Source organism: Gorilla gorilla, chromosome 8, assembly GCF_029281585.2.
Source record: "Gorilla gorilla gorilla isolate KB3781 chromosome 8, NHGRI_mGorGor1-v2.1_pri, whole genome shotgun sequence".
In the NCBI taxonomy this organism is placed as follows: Eukaryota; Metazoa; Chordata; class Mammalia; order Primates; family Hominidae; genus Gorilla; species Gorilla gorilla.
Window position 1 is genome coordinate 145,201,065 of NC_073232.2, and position 18,041 is coordinate 145,219,105.

General features: G+C 52.7%; 1 protein-coding gene across 2 annotated transcripts in view; it reads right to left on the minus strand.

Annotated features, from left to right (window-relative positions):
• The window catches only part of CFAP46 (cilia and flagella associated protein 46), a 133,967-nt gene that overhangs the window by 20,072 nt on the left and 95,854 nt on the right, over nucleotides 1-18,041 (minus strand). For both annotated transcript variants that reach the window (XM_055353917.2, XM_031007289.3), the window contains 7 exons: nucleotides 17,377-17,547; nucleotides 9,112-9,209; nucleotides 8,438-8,514; nucleotides 7,597-7,727; nucleotides 6,924-7,045; nucleotides 6,310-6,392; nucleotides 5,627-5,794 (listed from right to left, as the gene is read on the minus strand). In XM_055353917.2, the coding sequence (XP_055209892.2) occupies nucleotides 5,627-5,794; nucleotides 6,310-6,392; nucleotides 6,924-7,045; nucleotides 7,597-7,727; nucleotides 8,438-8,514; nucleotides 9,112-9,209; nucleotides 17,377-17,547 (850 nt within the window). The remainder of the gene's footprint in view (nucleotides 1-5,626; nucleotides 5,795-6,309; nucleotides 6,393-6,923; nucleotides 7,046-7,596; nucleotides 7,728-8,437; nucleotides 8,515-9,111; nucleotides 9,210-17,376; nucleotides 17,548-18,041) is intronic.

Consider the following 18,041-nt stretch of genomic DNA (forward strand, 5'->3'; position numbering starts at 1 on the left):
CACCCCTCGGCGTAATCCCGAGTGAGCCCCGTCACCCCTCGGCGTAATCCTTCTGAGCCCCGTCACCCCTCGGCGTAATCCTTCTGAGTGAGCCCCGTCACCCCTCGGCGTAATCCTAAGTGAACCCCATCACCCCTCGGCGTAATCCTGAGTGAACCCCGTCACCCCTCGGCGTAATCCTTCTGAGTGAACCCCGTCACCCCTCGGCGTAATCCTAAGTGAACCCCATCACCCCTCGGCGTAATCCTTCTGAGTGAGCCCCGTCACCCCTCGGCGTAATCCTTCTGAGCCCCGTCTACACTGTCCCACGCACCAACAGCTCGCCCCTCATTGCCGGGCAGGACCCCACCACGTGGCCGCACCCCAATGTGCTCATCGCCCACTGGGTGTCCAGGTGTCCGTCATGTGGTTGATGGATCTTTCTGTGGTTTCCCGGTTTAGGTCATTGCAGATAACGCTGCTGTAAACGTGTGTATGAGTTTCTGCGGGACGCGTGTCTCCTTATCTCTTTGGTAAATGGAGTGGAATGACTGCGGCATACAACAGGCCTGCTTTAACTTCTTAAGAAACTGCCAAACTGTCTTCCAAAGTGGCTCCAGCATTCACCATTCCCACCAGCCGAGTATGAGGGTTCCGGTTCCACACCTTCCCAACACGTGCTCTGGTCGACTTTGTGAGTTTCACCCGTTCTAACAGGTGTGCAGGGGTATTCCATTGTGGTTTCCATTTGCATTTCCTTGATAATTAATGATGTCGGGCATCCTTCCATCGTACTTTTTTTGCTATCTAAATCTTTTCTGGTGAAGTATCTGTTCAAATCTTTTATAGGATTGTTTCTTTCTTATTATTCAGTTTTGAGAGTTCTTTATATAGTCTAAATTTGTTACTGTTATCAGATTCTTCCAGTCTTGGCGACACTTTTCATTTTCTTAACAATATCTTTCAAAGAGTGGAAATTCTTAAATTTGCTGACGGTCATAAAGATTTTCTTCAGTGTTTTCTGCTAGAAACGTGAGGGTCTTCGGTCTCGGATCCATTTCGAGCTGATTTTCCTGCGTGGCGTGCGGCCTCATTTTTGTTGTGTTTCGTTCTGCACTTGGACGTCCAGGGACTGCAGCCACTCATGGAGATGCCCTTCCTCCGCTCAGCGTCCTCGTCCCTTCGCCAGCCACCACCCGGCTGTGCACCTGTGGCGTGCTTCTGGTTCCCCGCCCCATCCCACGGGTCTACATGGCTACCGTCACGCCTGTGCTCCACTGTGTCAATACTGCGCCTGTGTGACAGAGTCCTGACATCAGGTGGCGTGTGCCCTCCTGTTTTGGCTATTATAGGGGTCCCTTACATTTTTATATAACTTTTAGAATAAGCTTGTTAATTTCTACAAAAAAAAAAAAATCCTGTGGAGATTTCGACTAGAATTGTGTGGAATCTATAGATCACCTTGGGGCAAGTTGACACCTTGGCAATATTGGGCCTTCTCATCTAAGAGCATGATGTTTCTCTCCATTTGTTGAGTTCTTCAATCTCTCTCGGCAATGTTTTATAGTATTAGTGTGTAAAGTCTTGCACCTTTTGTCAAACTTATCCGTAATTATTTCCTGGCTTGGAAGCTGTTGTCAATGGTAGTGTTTTAAGTTTTAATTTCTGATAGTTAGTTATATAGAAATGCAATTGGTTTTTGTACCTTGACTTTTATATCCTTCAACCTTGCCAAAATCACTCACTAGTCAGAGTAGCTTTTTCTGTAGATTAGACTACATTTTCTACACAGATGATGAGACCACCTGCAGAGAAAGACCACCTAGATGCTTTTCCTTTTTTTCCTCCTGCCTCTCTACTCCGGCCGGGATCTCCAGCGTGGTGCTGACACTGCAGTGAGCAGCCCTGCCTGGCTGCTGGCCTTCGGGGACGGCCTCAGCCTCCTGCCAACCTGCGACGCTCAGGGGCAGGTGTTCTGCAGATGTCCTTTGCCAGCTGGAAGAAGCTGCCTTCCCCTCCTCATTTTCTGAGAGTTTGTATTCGGAATGGATGTTGGGTTTTGTCAAATGCTTTTCTGCATCTATTGCAATCATCAGATAGTCTTTATTTTTTAGCTTATGAATGTGGTGAATTACATTGGCTGATTTTTCAAATATTAAATTACCCTTGTATTTCTGGGTTAAAACCCACTTGGACATAATATAAATCCTTGTAACATATTGTTTTGCTCCATTTCCTAACATTTTGTTAAGAATGTTATTAGCATCTATAGCCATGAGGCATATTGGTCCATTTTTTTTTTAATCTCTAATGTCTTTTTCTGGGTTTGGTATCTGGATAATGCCAGCCTCAGAAAATCAGTTGGGAAGCAGAGTCTCCTCTTTAATTGTTGTGGGAGGATGTGTGTAGAAATCCTCTGGGTATAGATGTTTTTTCTTTTCTTTTTCTTTTTTCTTTTTTTTTTTTTTGAGATGGAGTCTCGCTCTGTCACCCAGGCTGGAGTACAGTGGCGTGATCTCAGCTCACTGCAACCTCCACCTCCCGGGTTCAAGCGATTCTCCTGTCTTAGCCTCCTGAGTAGCTGGGATTACAGGCACATGCCACCACACCCAGCTAATTTTTGTGTTTTTAGTAGAGATGGGGTTTCACCATCTTGGCCAGGCTGGTCTTGAACTCCTGACCTCGTGATCTACCTGACTTGGCCTCCCAAAGTGCTGGGATTACAGGTGTGAGCCACCGCGCCCAGCCAAGGCTTCTTCTTTGTGGGAAGATTTTAAACTAAACATTCTATTACTTTAATAGATACAGGCCTATCCAGGTCATCCCTTTCTTCTTGAGTGAGTTTGGAAGTTTGGGTCTTTCGAGGAACTTGTCCATTTCATCTAAGTTGTTAAGTTTATTGGTGCAGCGTTATTATTTACTTTTTATCCTCGCTTGACTCTGTGGTGATGCTGCCTCTATCATTTTTGATAGTGATAATTTTGTGTCTCTATTTTCCTGATCAGCCTGACCTGACTAGAGGTGTATTAATTTTATTGATTTTTCTCAAAGCACTTGCTTCTGGTTTGTGTTTCTGTTTCCTGTGTCACAGATTTCTGTTCTTATTTTCATCATCCTTGATGATGCTTGTGTTGAATTTGCTCTTTTTCTAATTTTTGTAGAAATAGCAGTCATTGCTTTGCAGCCTGTTTTCTTTCCTAACATACATGCTTAGTTCCATAAAGTCCTTCTTGCACTTCAGCAGCATCCACACATAATGATAAATTGTGCTTTTGTCTTCATCTACATCACAGTATTTTCTAAATTTCCCTCCTTTTAATTTCTTCTTTTATCCGTGGGTATTTAAGAAGCATATTTAGTTTCCAAGTGTCTGGGTTTTCCAGGCATGGTTTCTGTTATTAAGTTCTCATTTAACTCCACTGTGGTCAGAGAACCTACTGTGGGTAATTTGGGCCCTTTCATATTTTCGAGGCTTGTTTTATGGCTCAACTTAGGGTCTATCTTGTCAAATGTTCTCTGTGTGTGTGTGTGTGTGTGTGTGTGTAAAAAGTGTACATTCTTCTGCCGTGGGGGGAATGTTACATCAATGTCCGTTACTGATTTGATGCATATTTGTTCCATCACTGTTGAGAAAGGGATGTTGACCTCCCCAGCCATCCTCGGGTACGTCTTGATTGTTCTGTGGCTCCGTGGGTTTTGTCTCGTGTGTTTTGCAGGGATGTTAATCGATGTACAGACACTGAGGTTTCACACCCTCTTCATGAATTAGCTTCCTCCTCTTTACGGAATGGCCCACTGTAGCCCTGGTCACGTTCCCAGGATGAACTCCACCTTTTTCTAATTTAATCTCACCATGCCAACCTTCTTTGGATACTAAGAGATGAGGTTTTTCCATCTTTTCTTTTTAACTTACCATTTTCTTTGTATTTAAAGTGGGTTTCTTGGAGGAAGCATATTTTGAACGCTGAATTTTCATTTAATCAGATGGTATTTTTCTTTTAGTTGGGGGTGTTTAGACACTTAATGTGATGATAGATATGGTTGGGTTGAAATATACTATCTTGCTATTTGTTTTCTATTTTTCCTATCTGTTCTCTGTTCCCTTTTTTTCTGTGTTTTTTTGGATTAATGGTATGTTTATGATTCCATTTCATCATCTTCATTATGTATTTGCTATAAACTCTGTGGGGTTTTTTGTTTTTCTTGTTTTGTTTTTATTGATTACTTGAGGATGCATAGTTTATAACTTTATCACAGTCTATCTCCAAGTAATATTACACCACTTTCTCCAGAGGATGGAGACTTTAATACTTTGCTTCCATTCCCTCCCTCTCATCTTTTGTGCTGCCATCGTTCATTTCACATTTATGTTATAAAACCCCATACCATTATTATTGTCTTTTGCTCTAAGCTTTTTGCTCAAAAATATTTTAAAGAGATTTTGAAAATAAAGGCGTTTTAAGTGTTTATCCGTGTTTTCACTATTTTCAGAGCTGTCTCTTTCCCTGGCCTTGCACACTGGTGGTGGCTGTCTTCCTGCCGAGGGCTCTGCAGATCTAGGAGTGGCCGTTCCTTGCAGCTCTCTCCTTCCAGGTGTCCCGCCCTGCACGTTGTAGCTGTCAGTTTCCCAGACTCCAAACTGCCTGTCCTCAACTTGGGGAGACCCCTGGGCTCTTCCTGCCCCCCCCCCCACAATGCTGTGTCCTGGAAATTCCCCAGAGAGTAAGAGCTGGGTGGGCCATGGCGCTCGCCAGCCAACCCCCCGTCGAGGACCCCCGTCCTGCGCGGACTGCTCGTCAATGTTTGAAAACCCTCATTTCATGTGCTTTTCTCTGGTTTTTATTTGTCTCAGCTGGAAGAACAAATCTGGTCCCTGTTACTTCATCTGAGATGGAAGCAAAAGTCCAATCGATTTATTTTTAATTTTATTTGATACCGAAGTGCAGAAAACTGCACGTACTGCAAGGGTAGCGCTTGGGGAAGTTTCACAACCGGGGCACGTCTGCACAGCCAGCACTCAGTCACAGAATGTCATCACCCCCGAATCCCAGCCGAGGTCAGGGCCTTCCGCGCACTCCCTCGTGCTTTTCACCGTCTGAGTCATTAACGGAGAGGCTGGCTGTTTACTACACATCTGGTCCCCTCCTTTGAAACGGGTATTTGTGGGGGCAAGAACAGCGTTAATTCGTCTTCCCTGTGTGTTTAGCACCAGGATACTGGCACATAGCAGGTATTTTATAAATAGTTTTGAGTGTTTATATATACATATATATTTTATTTTTGACAGGGTCTCACTCTGTTGCCCAGGCTGGAGTGCAGTGGCGCCATCTCAGCTCCCCAAAGCCTCAGTCTCCCAGGCTCAAACCATCCTCCCACCTCCCAGCCTCCTGAGTAGCCGGGACCACAGGTGCACACCACCATGCCCGGCTAATTTTAAACTTTCTTGTAGAGATGCACTCTCACCATGTTGCCCAGGCTGGTGAGTATTTATATCCTACAAATATCTTTGAATGAATAAATGCCTAGAAAAATGTTGCAAAATTTGATGATTATTTTTTGATAGGAGCTAACATTGTTTCATCTGAAAAATAATTTAAATATTTCCATTTTAAAATTACACATTAAGGTGGCTGAGGGCAGTTCCTACCTGTCTCTTCTTTATGGAGGCGATTCCACAGCATTTGAAGAGAAAATTCTCTTGACACAGAGGAAATTGTCCCTTCATCGAACACAGAGAGACCTTCCAGTGGCAGCTCCAGGAGATGTCTGTCTGCGACCAGGACTATCTTATCGGCAACCTCGGGCTGGACTGTGTCTGGGAAACAGCAGTGCAGGGAGATCAGCTCCTGAAGACGGGACCCCTCCCACGGGGTCGCAGGGCTCCGTCTTCTGACTTGGCTGCTGGGCGCTGGGAAAGGCTGGCAGCCCGCCTTGATTCCATGCCAACTCCTCCTCCAGATGCCCCAGAATGGGGCGAGGAACAGCCTCCCATCACGCCTGTCCCTCCACACGATTCTTTTTGTTAGCAAGCACGTGTGGTGTGGCGGGACTGACAATCCACCCACCCGAAGGTGGCTGTGCTGGGTTCCGTGGCGCTCTCAGGAGGCTTGGCACAGAGCCTCCTACCCAGAGGGCTGGTCCAGGGCTGTGCAGAGAAACTTCCGGGGACCTCAGGCGCAGGGAGGCCTCAGGGGAAGGAGCAGCAGGACTTGTGGGACTCCTGGGTTCCTGACCCCCCTTGGCATTCCCGGATGGGTGGGTGGATCCCAACCCCACCTCTTCTGGCGGGATGAGCTCCCCAGGCTGAGTGGCCGCGCCCGCCCCACTCACTGTGTTGTCCTGTGGACGTTTTCCTCTCCTTGTCTTTGCCCTTCGACTTCCCTGAATTGGCAACAACCGCAGGTGTCTGCACTCTGAAAGTCAGGTTATATATTCGGGTTTAAGAAACAGAGATAACAAACGCTTGGAATATAGGCGACACCTGCTCAGCCTGTTTCACTTTAAGGCAGCAGCACCACGAATCCCCACGCTCACTTCTGGGGATGGTCCCACTGAGGTGGGGCTGGGATGAGCCACAGGATTTTGGGATCATCTCTGATCCACCAGCCAAGCTAAATGGTGCCAGGTGTCCGTCCCCTCTGCCTTCCTTCCCACCCCAAATCAAAGCAGCCGGGGCGGTCCCTCGGAGGTGCTTGCCCTCCCACCCCACACTTGGGCCAGGGGCTGGAGGGACTGTGGGCAGTGGGCAGTGGGCAGTACTCCTCCAGGCAGAAATGGAGGCAGAACCAGGAAGAACTGCTTCCTGGGAGCAGGCGGGCGGCGCCGAGTCCTGAACAAAGGCAGTCGAGAAGGCACAGCAAGCACACGTGGTTGGCCACAGCACTGGACACACGTGTCCATGTGTGAGCGTGGTGGGGTGCCAGCCTCAACGTCATCCCCAGTACCTGGCCTTGGAGAGGCTGAGCAGGGGGAATAGCGGCTGCAGAAGCTCCTCCAGAGGCCCCAGGACGCTACTGAGCCTCTGCACAGGGCGCTCCTTCTCTTCCACCTGCAGGCCTTCTGGCTCCTACCGCAATCCAAAAAAAGAGGCCCCCGTAGCAAACAGGGCGCATGGCCCAGACCCCGCGAGGGCCAGGCCCCTGCAGAAAGGCCGAGCTCCTGCCCCTTCTGCAAACAGCATGGTGGACAAGGGCACCTGGCTCGGCAACGAGGGCCCCACAGCACCTGGCCCATCCTCTGGAGGGTCAACCTGAGACCCCAGCCCCCACCCATCTCCTCTGCCCGCACCACAGAGGGTCCTGCCTGTGGGGACAGCTGGGCCCAGGTGACCCTGAGCTCTGCGGAGCAGAGTGGGCCGGGCCCCTCCTGTTTGTGCTTCAGGGATCAGACATGGCCAAGGAGCCCAAGGAGCAAGTTCTCCCCCCACATGGAGCAAGTTCTCCCCCCACATGGAGCTTGGCCTGGGAGTTGGGCAGTGCCCGGGTGTTGGGATGGCCCAAGCCCTTCAGCAGCCTGGCCTAGCGCCCCGCCCCTCCCCCCACCTCGCCAGGGTCCTGGCTCTCAGGGGTGGGGAGCAGAGGGTCCCGGCTGGGTGGCTTGGAGCCTGGAGGGCCTCACCGAGCCTATGTTCAGGGCCATGTCCTCGCTGTACACCTGGGCCTGGGTCTGCTTCCGGAACTGCTGGGCACAGGCCAGCAGGTGGGAGAAGGCAGTGGGACTTATGGCCAGACGCATCACCTTGCAGGAGCCTGTGGGGACATGGACACACCCTCTGTCGCTGCCTAGGGCTGAGGATGGCAGCTGGACCGTGCATGGTGAGCACTGGGAAAAGGGCTGCTGTCCCGCAGGAAAGGCTGCATGGATGGAAGTCCCTTCCTCCATGTGGGGTCCCCCTGGTCCCATGCTGTGGAGGCGCTGCCACATCATTGCGCAGCCAACAGATGGGCCTCCTGGGCCCCAGGGAAGCACACGCCCCGTCTACACCTGTTTCCAGAATGTCACAGGCTCTACAGACCCCTCCATCCCTGTGGGTGGAGGGCTGGGAGAGGCCACACCCCTGGGACCCCAGTGGCTCCCTGGTGGGCCTTCAGCTTCTGGAAGGAAAGGGCCCGTGTGCAGGGAACCTGAGGCACAGTGGGCATCAGCTCTGCTCCCGCCCCCGCTCCCCTCCCGAAACCGCTCCCCTCCCGCCCCTGCTCCCCCTTCCCCACGCTCCCGTCCCCTCCGCTCCCCTCCCCCTGCTCCTGCCCCTGCTCCCCTCTCCCCCCGCTCCCCTCCCCACTTCCCGTCCCCACTCCCCTCCCCCACTCCTGCCCCTGCTCCCCTCCCCCTCTCGACCTGCTCCCCCTCCCCTCCACCTCTCCCTTCCCCCTCCCCACACTGCCCTGCTCACCTCCCCACTCTCGCCCACACTCCGCCTGCCCTGCTCCCCCTCCCCCTCCCCTGCAGCCCTGCTCACCTCCCACCGCCTGCACCTTTCCTTTGGCTGCAGTAATGAACTTGGGTTTCTCGTAGGCAGCGCCGTACAGACGGGACCTGCTGGCAGGACGTGGCCCAGGGTCGCAGGCAAGCCATGAAGGAAACACACCTCACAGCCCAGCTCCAGCGACCTCAGAGGAGCCCAGTGAGGCCAACTCTGCAGACCATGGACGCCCAGCAGGGCCCTCCCCATGTGCGCCTCCAGGAGCACCGCTGGGTGTGCATGGCCAGTCAGGACGTGGATTGAGAACACGCTGGGTCATGCACCGGGCACTTGGCCATGGCCAGTGAGTTCTGTGGTCACTGCCAGAGGCACCGCCGGCTGGCCCCAGGCCAGTGGGAGCTGGAGAGGACAGCTGTCCTGCTCTCGGCTCCACCATAACAGTGACCTTCGGGTCCGGACGCCCAGACCAGACACAAAGACCCTGTACGGGAGACAGGTCACAGGAAGGGGTGTGCGGCGTCTCTGGACCGCCCCCGCCCTTGGGGTACCCGGTGTCTGTCCGGCACCTTCTCGGGACTGTCCGGGCGTTTCCCGAGTCCCAGGCCTCCCTGGGGTGGGGCTGAGGTGTGGGCAGCCCACGGCTGGGTCTCTGCCTCCCTGAGACCTCTCAGCGGGCTGGGGGCGGCCTCAACAAGAAGGAGCGGCTTTACCTGTCCCCTGAGAGGTGCAGAAAGAGGATCCAAAAGGTCGGAGGCATCTCATTCAAGAGGTTAAAATGCTGCTCAGTGACGCAGAGATTTTGCCAAGCCTGCGTGGCGAAAAACGGCCATCAGGGGACGCATTTAGGACGCAAGGACGTCGCTGTGCTGTTCCCCTCATTTCCAGGAGACCTCGTGGCAGAGCCACGGCGGGGGCTTTGTACCCTTCCTGCCCGAGGCTGGGCCCTTGGGGTGGGGGGCCCTGCTGGAAGTGACTCGGGGCTGCCACCAGGAGGCAGCAGAGGCACGCAAGAGTCACCGGCGTCCCCAAAATGTCATTTCTCTCCGGTTGTTAATGTTTAGAAACCTGATTTGCATGACGCAAAGTGCATGTTCACCAAACCCAAAATAACAAACGGAAAATTCTCCAGCGCCTCCTCTGTGAGTGGTGCCTTTCCCTCCATCCTTCTGTGTCCTCCACACCACACATGGAGACATACATGTACAGACACATGGATGCATGCAGACACACACGCGTGCACAGACACGCACTCACGCAGACAGGCACGGACACACACAGACATGCACCTGTGCGCAGACGCACACACGGAGGCATGCACAGACACACACAGATGCACGTGTACATGGACCCAGACACACAGACATGCACGGACACAGACACCCACCCGTGCATAGACGTGCTCACGCAGACATGCACAGACACACACATGCACACGTACACAGATGCACACACACAGACATGCATGGACACACACATGCCCACGTACACAGATGCACACACAGACATGCACGGACACACACATGCACACGTACACAGATGCACACACAGACATGCACGGACACACACAGATGAATGCATACACGGACCCAGACACGCACGTGTGCACGGACACAGACACGCACGCTTACACAGACGCACACACTCACGCAGACATGCATGGACACACGTGTACACAGTGCAGACTCAGAGCCGTGCCCCCATGCTCCCCTGGGGAAGGCCCTCTCTTCCTGGCCTTAGGCCCCTGGGATGCCAGTCGGCTGTGGTCAGGCAGTGCAGGCAGCAGCTCCAGCCTGTCCGCTCCCGTGGACTATGAGTCTGTCTAATACCAGACCCAGCACGCGGTTCAGGCTTCTCACCACCAGCGGCAGGCGGCCACCACAGCCCCTGAGGGCCAGCCAGAGGGCTCCTGAAGGCTTGGGCCTCTCTGCATGGGCAGCCCTCCATTGAGCTGTGAGGCTTGTGGTTCTGAGTCATAGCTTCAAGTTTGCACAAACAAAGCAGTTTTTATAAAACTTACTATCAAAGTAGAATATACAGAAAGTGGCGTAAAAGCCCATGCGTGAAAAGCTTGATGGATTTTTGCAGTGGGCACACCTGTGTGGCCAGGCAAAGAGATGGGACATTGCCGGCCACTGGCCCTCGTCCCCACAAGGGGACCACAACAGATTCTAGCAGCTCAGGTGGGCTTTTCTGCCGGGCCTCTGGCTTGCACCGTGGGCTTCACCCAGGTGGAGCGTGGGGATGACCTTCCTCCCTGCAGATGCCACAGCTGGGAATGCCACAGCTGGGAACGCCACAGCGTCTTCATCCGTTCTGTGGCCAAGGGCATCTGGGTGGCTTCCCGTCGCTGGGGGTCATGAGCGATGCTGCTCTCTGGGGACCCCAGCGAAGGATTTCTACCGGGCGCAGAGTCAGGTGCAGCCTTGCTGTGTCAGCTACAGCGATTCCGCCAGAACCCTGCCCAGGGGCTGCTGCACCCAGGGGCTACTGTGCCAAGGGGCGGGCATGAGGCCCAGGGAGCCTCAGCTGCCCCCATCCCCATCTCATCCCCACTGGCCATGTCCTCCTTTTCCATGGGAGCCATTCTGGTTGGCGTCTGGTTATCTGCGTCGGGCTTCAATTTTGCATTTCCCTGACTAATGAACTTGAGCACCATTAAAATTATTGGCCACACGAATCTCTGCTTTTGTGAGATTCCAACCTCATGCCATCTTCAATCAGTGTCTCCTTTTCTTACTGAAAAGGGACCCACACCCTTCATCCATGTGGGACGCACATGTGTCGGCAACCTAGTGTCAATGTCTTCTCTTCTCATTCTCTGTGGCTGCCCCTCGACTCTCGGCAGGGCGTTTTTGGTGAACAGAACTTCTGAATTTCAGCGCAGTCTGATTTGTCATTTTTCCCTTGTACGGCTCCTACCCTGTGTCTCCCATGGCCACAGGGGGTGGCGCAGCCCCAGGTCCCCACAAGGGACACAGCCCTGGGCCACCTGCCAGGCCATCTCTGTGGAAAACAACATGGCTAATAACTCAGGGAAACCAGGCTAAGACCTCACTGGAAGGAGGAAGAGCCTCCGTGAACCCTCGGCCACAGAGAGAACTGGTGGCTTCACGGCACGGAGCCTCTCGGCCGACACACACGGAACAGCACCCGAGTTCTTCAGTCTCTTGGTTCTGTATTTTCTTTTCAGTCTTTCTACATGTTATTTCTTTTTCTAGTCATATTGTTCTGTATTCAATACAAGTGCTGATAGGGCGTACATTTCCACTCTTGGGGAAAACTTTTCAATACTGTACCATTAAATATGATGCATGCTAGGGCTGTATAGATATTCTTTATTGGATTAAGGACATTTGCTTCTGTCTTAATTTTAAAAATCATGAGTTGATGTTGGATTTTGAAAGACACCTGTTTTGTACCTGTCAAGGTGATTTTGCGATTTGTCTCCTTTTCCTTCTGTTAACATGGTCAATGATATTGAATGATTTTTGAATATTGAACCACATGGAACACAACTACTTCACCCTGATGTGGCGCCCCTTATAACTGCTGGACTTTATTTGCTGTATTTTGTTAGGATTTTTGTGTAATAGTGATGAGAGAGCCTTTCCTTTCTTGTAATGTCCCTGCTAAGTTTCTAGTGTCAACGTTCATCTGGCCTCTTAGTAAAAGAGGAAGTTGTTTGCTTTATTTCTACTTTCTATGAGTTTTCAAAGCGGTTATTTATTCTTTCAGTTTTTGGAAGAACTTACTGGTGAAGCCAGTGGGGTCTGGGTTTTCTTTGCAGCAACATTTTAAATAAAAGATTCAATTTCTTTAACAGACGTTGAATCATTTGGATTTTCTACACTTCTGTTGGCTTTGGTGAGCTGTGTTTTGTTGAGGAGTTGGTCCATTTGAGTCCGGTGTCGCCTGTATTGGAGTAAGGCTGTCAAGAACATTCTGTGTGAACTTTCAATGCCTGCATCATCTCAGGGATGGGTCTTTTTCTTACTGATACTGGAAACTCGCCTTTTCCCTTTCTTTCTTGAGCAGGTGTTTCTCCATTTCATTGTCTTCTCTTTGGAACCAACTTGTGCCTTGGATTTCCTCTGCTGGTTTTGGCTTCGCTGTTTCTGATGTTGTATTGATTTGTCCTCTTTCATTTTTCTTAGCTATAATTTATTGTTGTTGTCCAGCTTCTTGAAATCAAAGCTTAAATCAAGGTGTTTTCTGGCTTTCTTCTTGTATTCAAGGCTGTTATTTTTCCTGTAACCCGTTTGAGCTAAGTCACGTAAGTTTTTATTTGTAGTATTTTCATTCTCTAAGTCAGTTTAAGTCTAAGTCAGTTTAAAGGGTTTTCTGAATTCCGCTGTGACTTCTTCTTTGACTAATTTGATCATCGTGAGTAACTGTTTAATTTCAAGGCGACCGTGTTTCTCACAGGTCCATTTTTGTCACTGATTTCCCGCTTTATGTCACCGTGGTTGGAAAACACACTCTGAGTGACCTTGGTACTGGGGATCTCTGCTGTGGCTGCGTGTGGCCCAGCACTGTTCAGTTTTAGCCATGTCTGGTGAGGGCCTTCTCGCAGGTGGGGACACCATAGAGTCCGGGGTGGCACAGGGCATTCCATGGCGAGGGGGCTGAGTGTGCCAGCTCAAGTCTCTCCTCCTCTTCCTATAAAGCCACAGTCCTGCTCCCAGGATAACCCCTGAATCTAAAACCATTAATTAGATCAACCCATTCATGAGTTTTGGAGGGAACATTCAAACCATAGCATTCTGCCCCCAAAACTCATGTCCTTCTCATGTACAAATACATTCCTACAAACCCCGTAGCCCCAAAGTCTTAACTTGTTCCAGCAGCAACTCAAAAGTCCGAAGTTCAGAGTCTTTTCTATGAGCCTGTGAAATCAAAACAAGTTCTCTACTTCCGACATACAGCGGTGGGACCGGCTGAGACATTCCCACTTGAAAACGGGAACAGGCAAAATGAGGAGTGGAGGCTCCAAGCAAGCCCCAACCCCACAGGGCTGACGTGATCCTGAATTCAGGGAATGGTCTCTTCCGACAGCACCTGCTGCCTCTGGATGCAGGGGCTGGGGGTTGGGCCTCTCCGATGGCTTTGCTGGGTGCAGCCCACATGGCTGCTCTTATGGGTGGGAGTCCAGTGCCTGAAGCTTCCCGAGCTGCCAGTGACTCCACAGCTCTGGGGTCCTGGTCGGGGGTCCTGTTCCCGTGGCTTTGCTCTGCTGGGGCTGTCTGTGGTGGCTCCATCCCTGGGAGGAGTCTCTGCCCAGGCCTCCAAGCTTTCAATGGCATCCTTTGAAATCTGGATGGAGGCTGCCAAGCCTCCATCTTGCTCTCTGCAAGCCTGCAGAATCAGTGCCATGTGGCCATGGCCAATGCTGTGGCCACACCTTCTCGAGCTGTGGGTCTATCTGCACCAGAGCTGCTTGAGCCACCCCTGGGGCCGCCATGGAGAGCTGCACTGGAATTTAGGGAGCATGGTCCCCAGCAGGCCCTGGGCAGGGAGCCTGTGGAGGGCACCTCTGGCCCATCCACCAGTGCAATTCTGCCTTCCATGGCCTCCAGGCTTGCAATGGGAGGGGAGCCTTGAGGATCTCTGAAATGACTTCTGGGTCTTTCTTCCACTGCCTTGAAGAACAGCACCCGGCCCTTCCTCTCTGTGCTGACTTTTGGTGAACGGTCTAGAGCCTTGGCTCCTCTCCTGGGCACACCTTTCACTCTTTACGTGGCCAGGCTAAGAGCTTCCAGATCCTTCCGCTCACTTTTCTTTTGATGATAATTCCATCTCCGAGTTATTTTTTCCCTTTTGCAGCTCAGTGTAGTGGTTAGAAGTAGCCACGCAGCAGCCTAATTCTTTGCTGCTTGGATATTTATTCTACCAGATACCCTCGTTCACCACTCTGAAGTTCAGCCTTTGACAAAGCTGTTCCACGTGGACAGTTCAGCCAAAGTCTTTGCTAATTTATGACGAGGCTGGCCTTTATTCTAGGTTTTAATACCTTGCTCCACAGTTCCATCTGAAATCTCATCAGAATGGCCTTTCCTGTCCAAATCAGCATTCTGGTCACGACCACTTAATGGATCTCTAAAGAGTTCCAAACTTTCCCTTGTCATCTTGTCTTCCAGGCAGGCCCTCACCAGAATCACCCTCAATGATCCATTTACAGACATACTGGGTTTTTAAAAGCCTTCTCCTCCAAATGCTTTCAGCCTCTGCTCATTACTCAGTTCCAAAGCTGCTTCCATATTTTCAAGTATTCATTATTGTCAACCACCCCACTCCTGGTACCAATTTTCTTAGTCCATTTCCAGTTGTTTATAGCAGAATATCTGAAACTGAGTAATTTACAAAGAAAAGGAAATTATTTCTTACAGTTCTGGAGGCTGAGAAGTCCAAGGTCAAAGGGCTGCATCTGATGAGGGCCTTCTTGCAGGTGGGGCCTCTGCAGAGTCCTGAGGTGGCCCAGAATGACACACAGTGAGGGGGCTGTGTTAGCCCAGGTCTTTTCCTCTTCTCATACAGCCATTAGCCCCACTCCCATGATAACCATAATCCATTAACTTATTAGTCAACAAATGGGCTGATCCATTCATGAGCCCTCATGACCCAGTTACCTCTTCAAGGCCCCACCTCTCAATACTGCCACATTGGGCATTGTTTCAACATGAGTTTCAAGGGAGACAAACGTTCAAATCATAGCACCCTTGCTCTGTCTTTTCCAATGTCCCCCTCAGACAGGGTCTTTTCTTCAGTCTGTTTCTCAGTCACAGATTCAACCTTGGGCTGCATTCACTTTTCCCAGAAACCCCCACATTGAGCCCTTCATTTAGGAGAGCACATATGGGATGCTGCAGAGGACACTATGTCCTGGAGGCTGCGTCATCTCCAGGCACCACAAGACCACAGCAGATTTCACTGCCTTCCAGAAGCTTCCAGGGGAATGTCCCTAAGGCCCAGGACCTGGTGGGTGTTCCCAGGGTGCTGTGGGGCTGCTCCTGGTGGGCATTCCAAGGGTGCTGTAGGGCTGCTGCTGGTGGGTGTTCCCAGGGTGCTGTAAGGCTCTGGTCTCGGTGGGTGTTCCCAGGGTGCTGTGGGGCTCTGGTCTCGGTGGGTGTTCCCAGGGTGCTGTGGGGCTGCTCCTGGTGGGTGTTCCCAGGGTGCTGTGGGGCTGCTCCCAGCTGCAGTGCAGTGACCTCTCCTGTCCTGGCTGAAGGCTCGCTCCTCCTCCTCGCAGAGCTTCTGTTGACACCAGTCCCAGCTGATTTCCCAATTGCCCAGTGGCCCCGGGATGGACGGTGAGGGTTGACTCAATGCTCTCAGTGCAAACATTTTAGCTTAGCTAGTTCTCATTGCTTCCATGGCTGATAACTTTAAAAATATGAGGCTCTGCCATTCGCCGGCCTTTCCCGAGGCTGCTGCGGTGGGTCTGCTGTGGCCTACGACGTCCCCCAGCCCGACTGCACTGAGTCTGTGCCTGGCTGAGAGTCGGTGCAGCTTTTCCATGAGAATTCCTGAAACAGGAGGGCCTGAGGAGTGGTGGCCCCCATCGTGGTGACCGATGGCTCCCACATGTCAAGCCCCAGGCCACCTCCTGGCCCTGCACTCAGTCCTGCACACACACTGGTGTCCTTGGTCCCCAAAGCTCCTATGGGGTGAGCTCTGCCTGGTCTGCAGCCGTGCGGGAGGGAGAGCCATGACTCCCGTGCCCAGCTCACCCACAGCAGGTGCTCTGGTACCAGCCTGGCTGCTTGCTCCTCACCTGTCCAGTAAGTGCTGCCCGGGGCAGCCCATTATTTTTGAGATGGGGTCTCACTATGTTGGTCAGGCTGGGTGTCAGTGGCTATTCACAGGCACTATCATGGCTCACTGCAGCCTCGAACTCCTGGGCTCAAGTGATCCTCCTGCCTCAGGCTCCTGAGTAGCTGGGACTACAGGTGTGTGCCCCCATGCCCAGCTTAGACCACAGGCGCCCCCAACGCCCGGCTTAGCCCATTTTTATTCCCGCTTGCCATGCACACCCTCCTGGACCCAGCTCCGGCAGGGCCATGTACATCAGCATCTTCCTCCAGGCACGGGGCCAGGCTGTGCCACCTTCTCCTGTCCTCGGGCCTGGGCTGGGCCTGCAGGCCCCTTGCCTCCACCCTCCGTCCTCTCAGCTTCAGAAGGACGGCAGCTTTCCAGGTTTCCACCTCTGGGTTGAGTCACCAGTTCTCAGCCGGGTCCATATTGCGCCCACTGGCCATGTCTGCAGACATCTCTGGATGTCACAATGGCAGGGGTGCTCCTGTCACCCAGTGGCGGATGCTGCCCCCACCCCACCCTCACCAGCAAAGCACTGTCCGCCAAACAGCCCTGGACGAGGGGATATTTGGTCAGGTCCACCCCAACGAGAGGACCAGGGAGGCAGCCACGCAGCCGAAGGAGGGAGGGGCCCCATTAGGCCACGCTTGTCTGTTTCCCACAATTCAAGAAATGTCATCGTCTTTTTTCTTTAAATACTGCCATTCACACCTGCTAATCTGAACAAAAGGTGCCGTTAGCTATCCTGCTCTACAAAAATGTTTCTCAAGATTAAACCCTTAGACCTGACCAAGGTGTAAAATATTTCCTTAAACAGAGGCAGGGAACATGCAGCTCCGATCCACATGAGGCCCTCAGGGCACTGCTGGCCTGTCTGCTGGTCAGCTCTTGGCTGCAGGCCTGGCTGTGCGTTTGTAGTTGTGACCTCGCCAACCTCACCGCACCCACCAGGTGCAGGGGACACTACCCCCACAAGGACCAGGGGACACTGAGGCTTGGAGAGGCGACCCAGGTGCACATGGCTGGGGGCACGGGGAGGGATGGCTCATGAGCTGGGGGGTGAGCAAGGCTGCCTCGCTCAGGCGTGGGACTGTGCGGCTGCAGTGTCTGTCCGCAGAGCTCCAGAGCTGGGGGCAGGTTCAGCGGCATCCCTGCCCGCTTACCTTGGACACAGCGGCCAGCCTCTGCTCCACACAGGCGCCCAGGCTGGTGGTGGTCCTGTCTTGGCGCCGAAGCTGGTGCTGTAGCTGCAGCAGGGCCGCCAGCTGTGAGCTGCTGGTGTTGGCTGTGGCTGCAAGCAGGACATCCCTCATCGTCTCCGAGGCCGAGCAGCTCTGAAAGGGAGCAGGGGAGGTGTGCCAGGGGCCCGAGGCCTGGGCGGGGAGGCCTTGCACCCTGCGGAGGGTGCGCAGCAGCTGCAGCCTGGGAGCAGGAGTGGGCTGGCTCTCCTGGCAAGGCTCCCCTGGGATGCTGGCTCCTCCTGGCACCTGCAGAGTCGTGTGGGGCCACGCTTGTTCCCTCTGTGGGACCTCTGTGAGGTCTGCACGGACAGGGCACTGCTGGCCTGTGACTGCCGGGTCTCTGTGTCTGCCCGATCCTCTGTGGGACCTCTGTTAGGTCCACACGGACAGAGACCTGCTGGCCTGCGACTGCCGGGTCTCTGTGTCTGCCCGATCCTCTGTGGGACCTCTGTGAGGTCCACACGGATAGGGAACTGCTGGCCTGCGACTGCCGGGTCTCTGTGTCTGCCCGATCCTCTGTGGGACCTCTGTGAGGTCCACACGGACAGGGACCTGCTGGCCTGCGACTGCCGGGTCTCTGTGTCTGC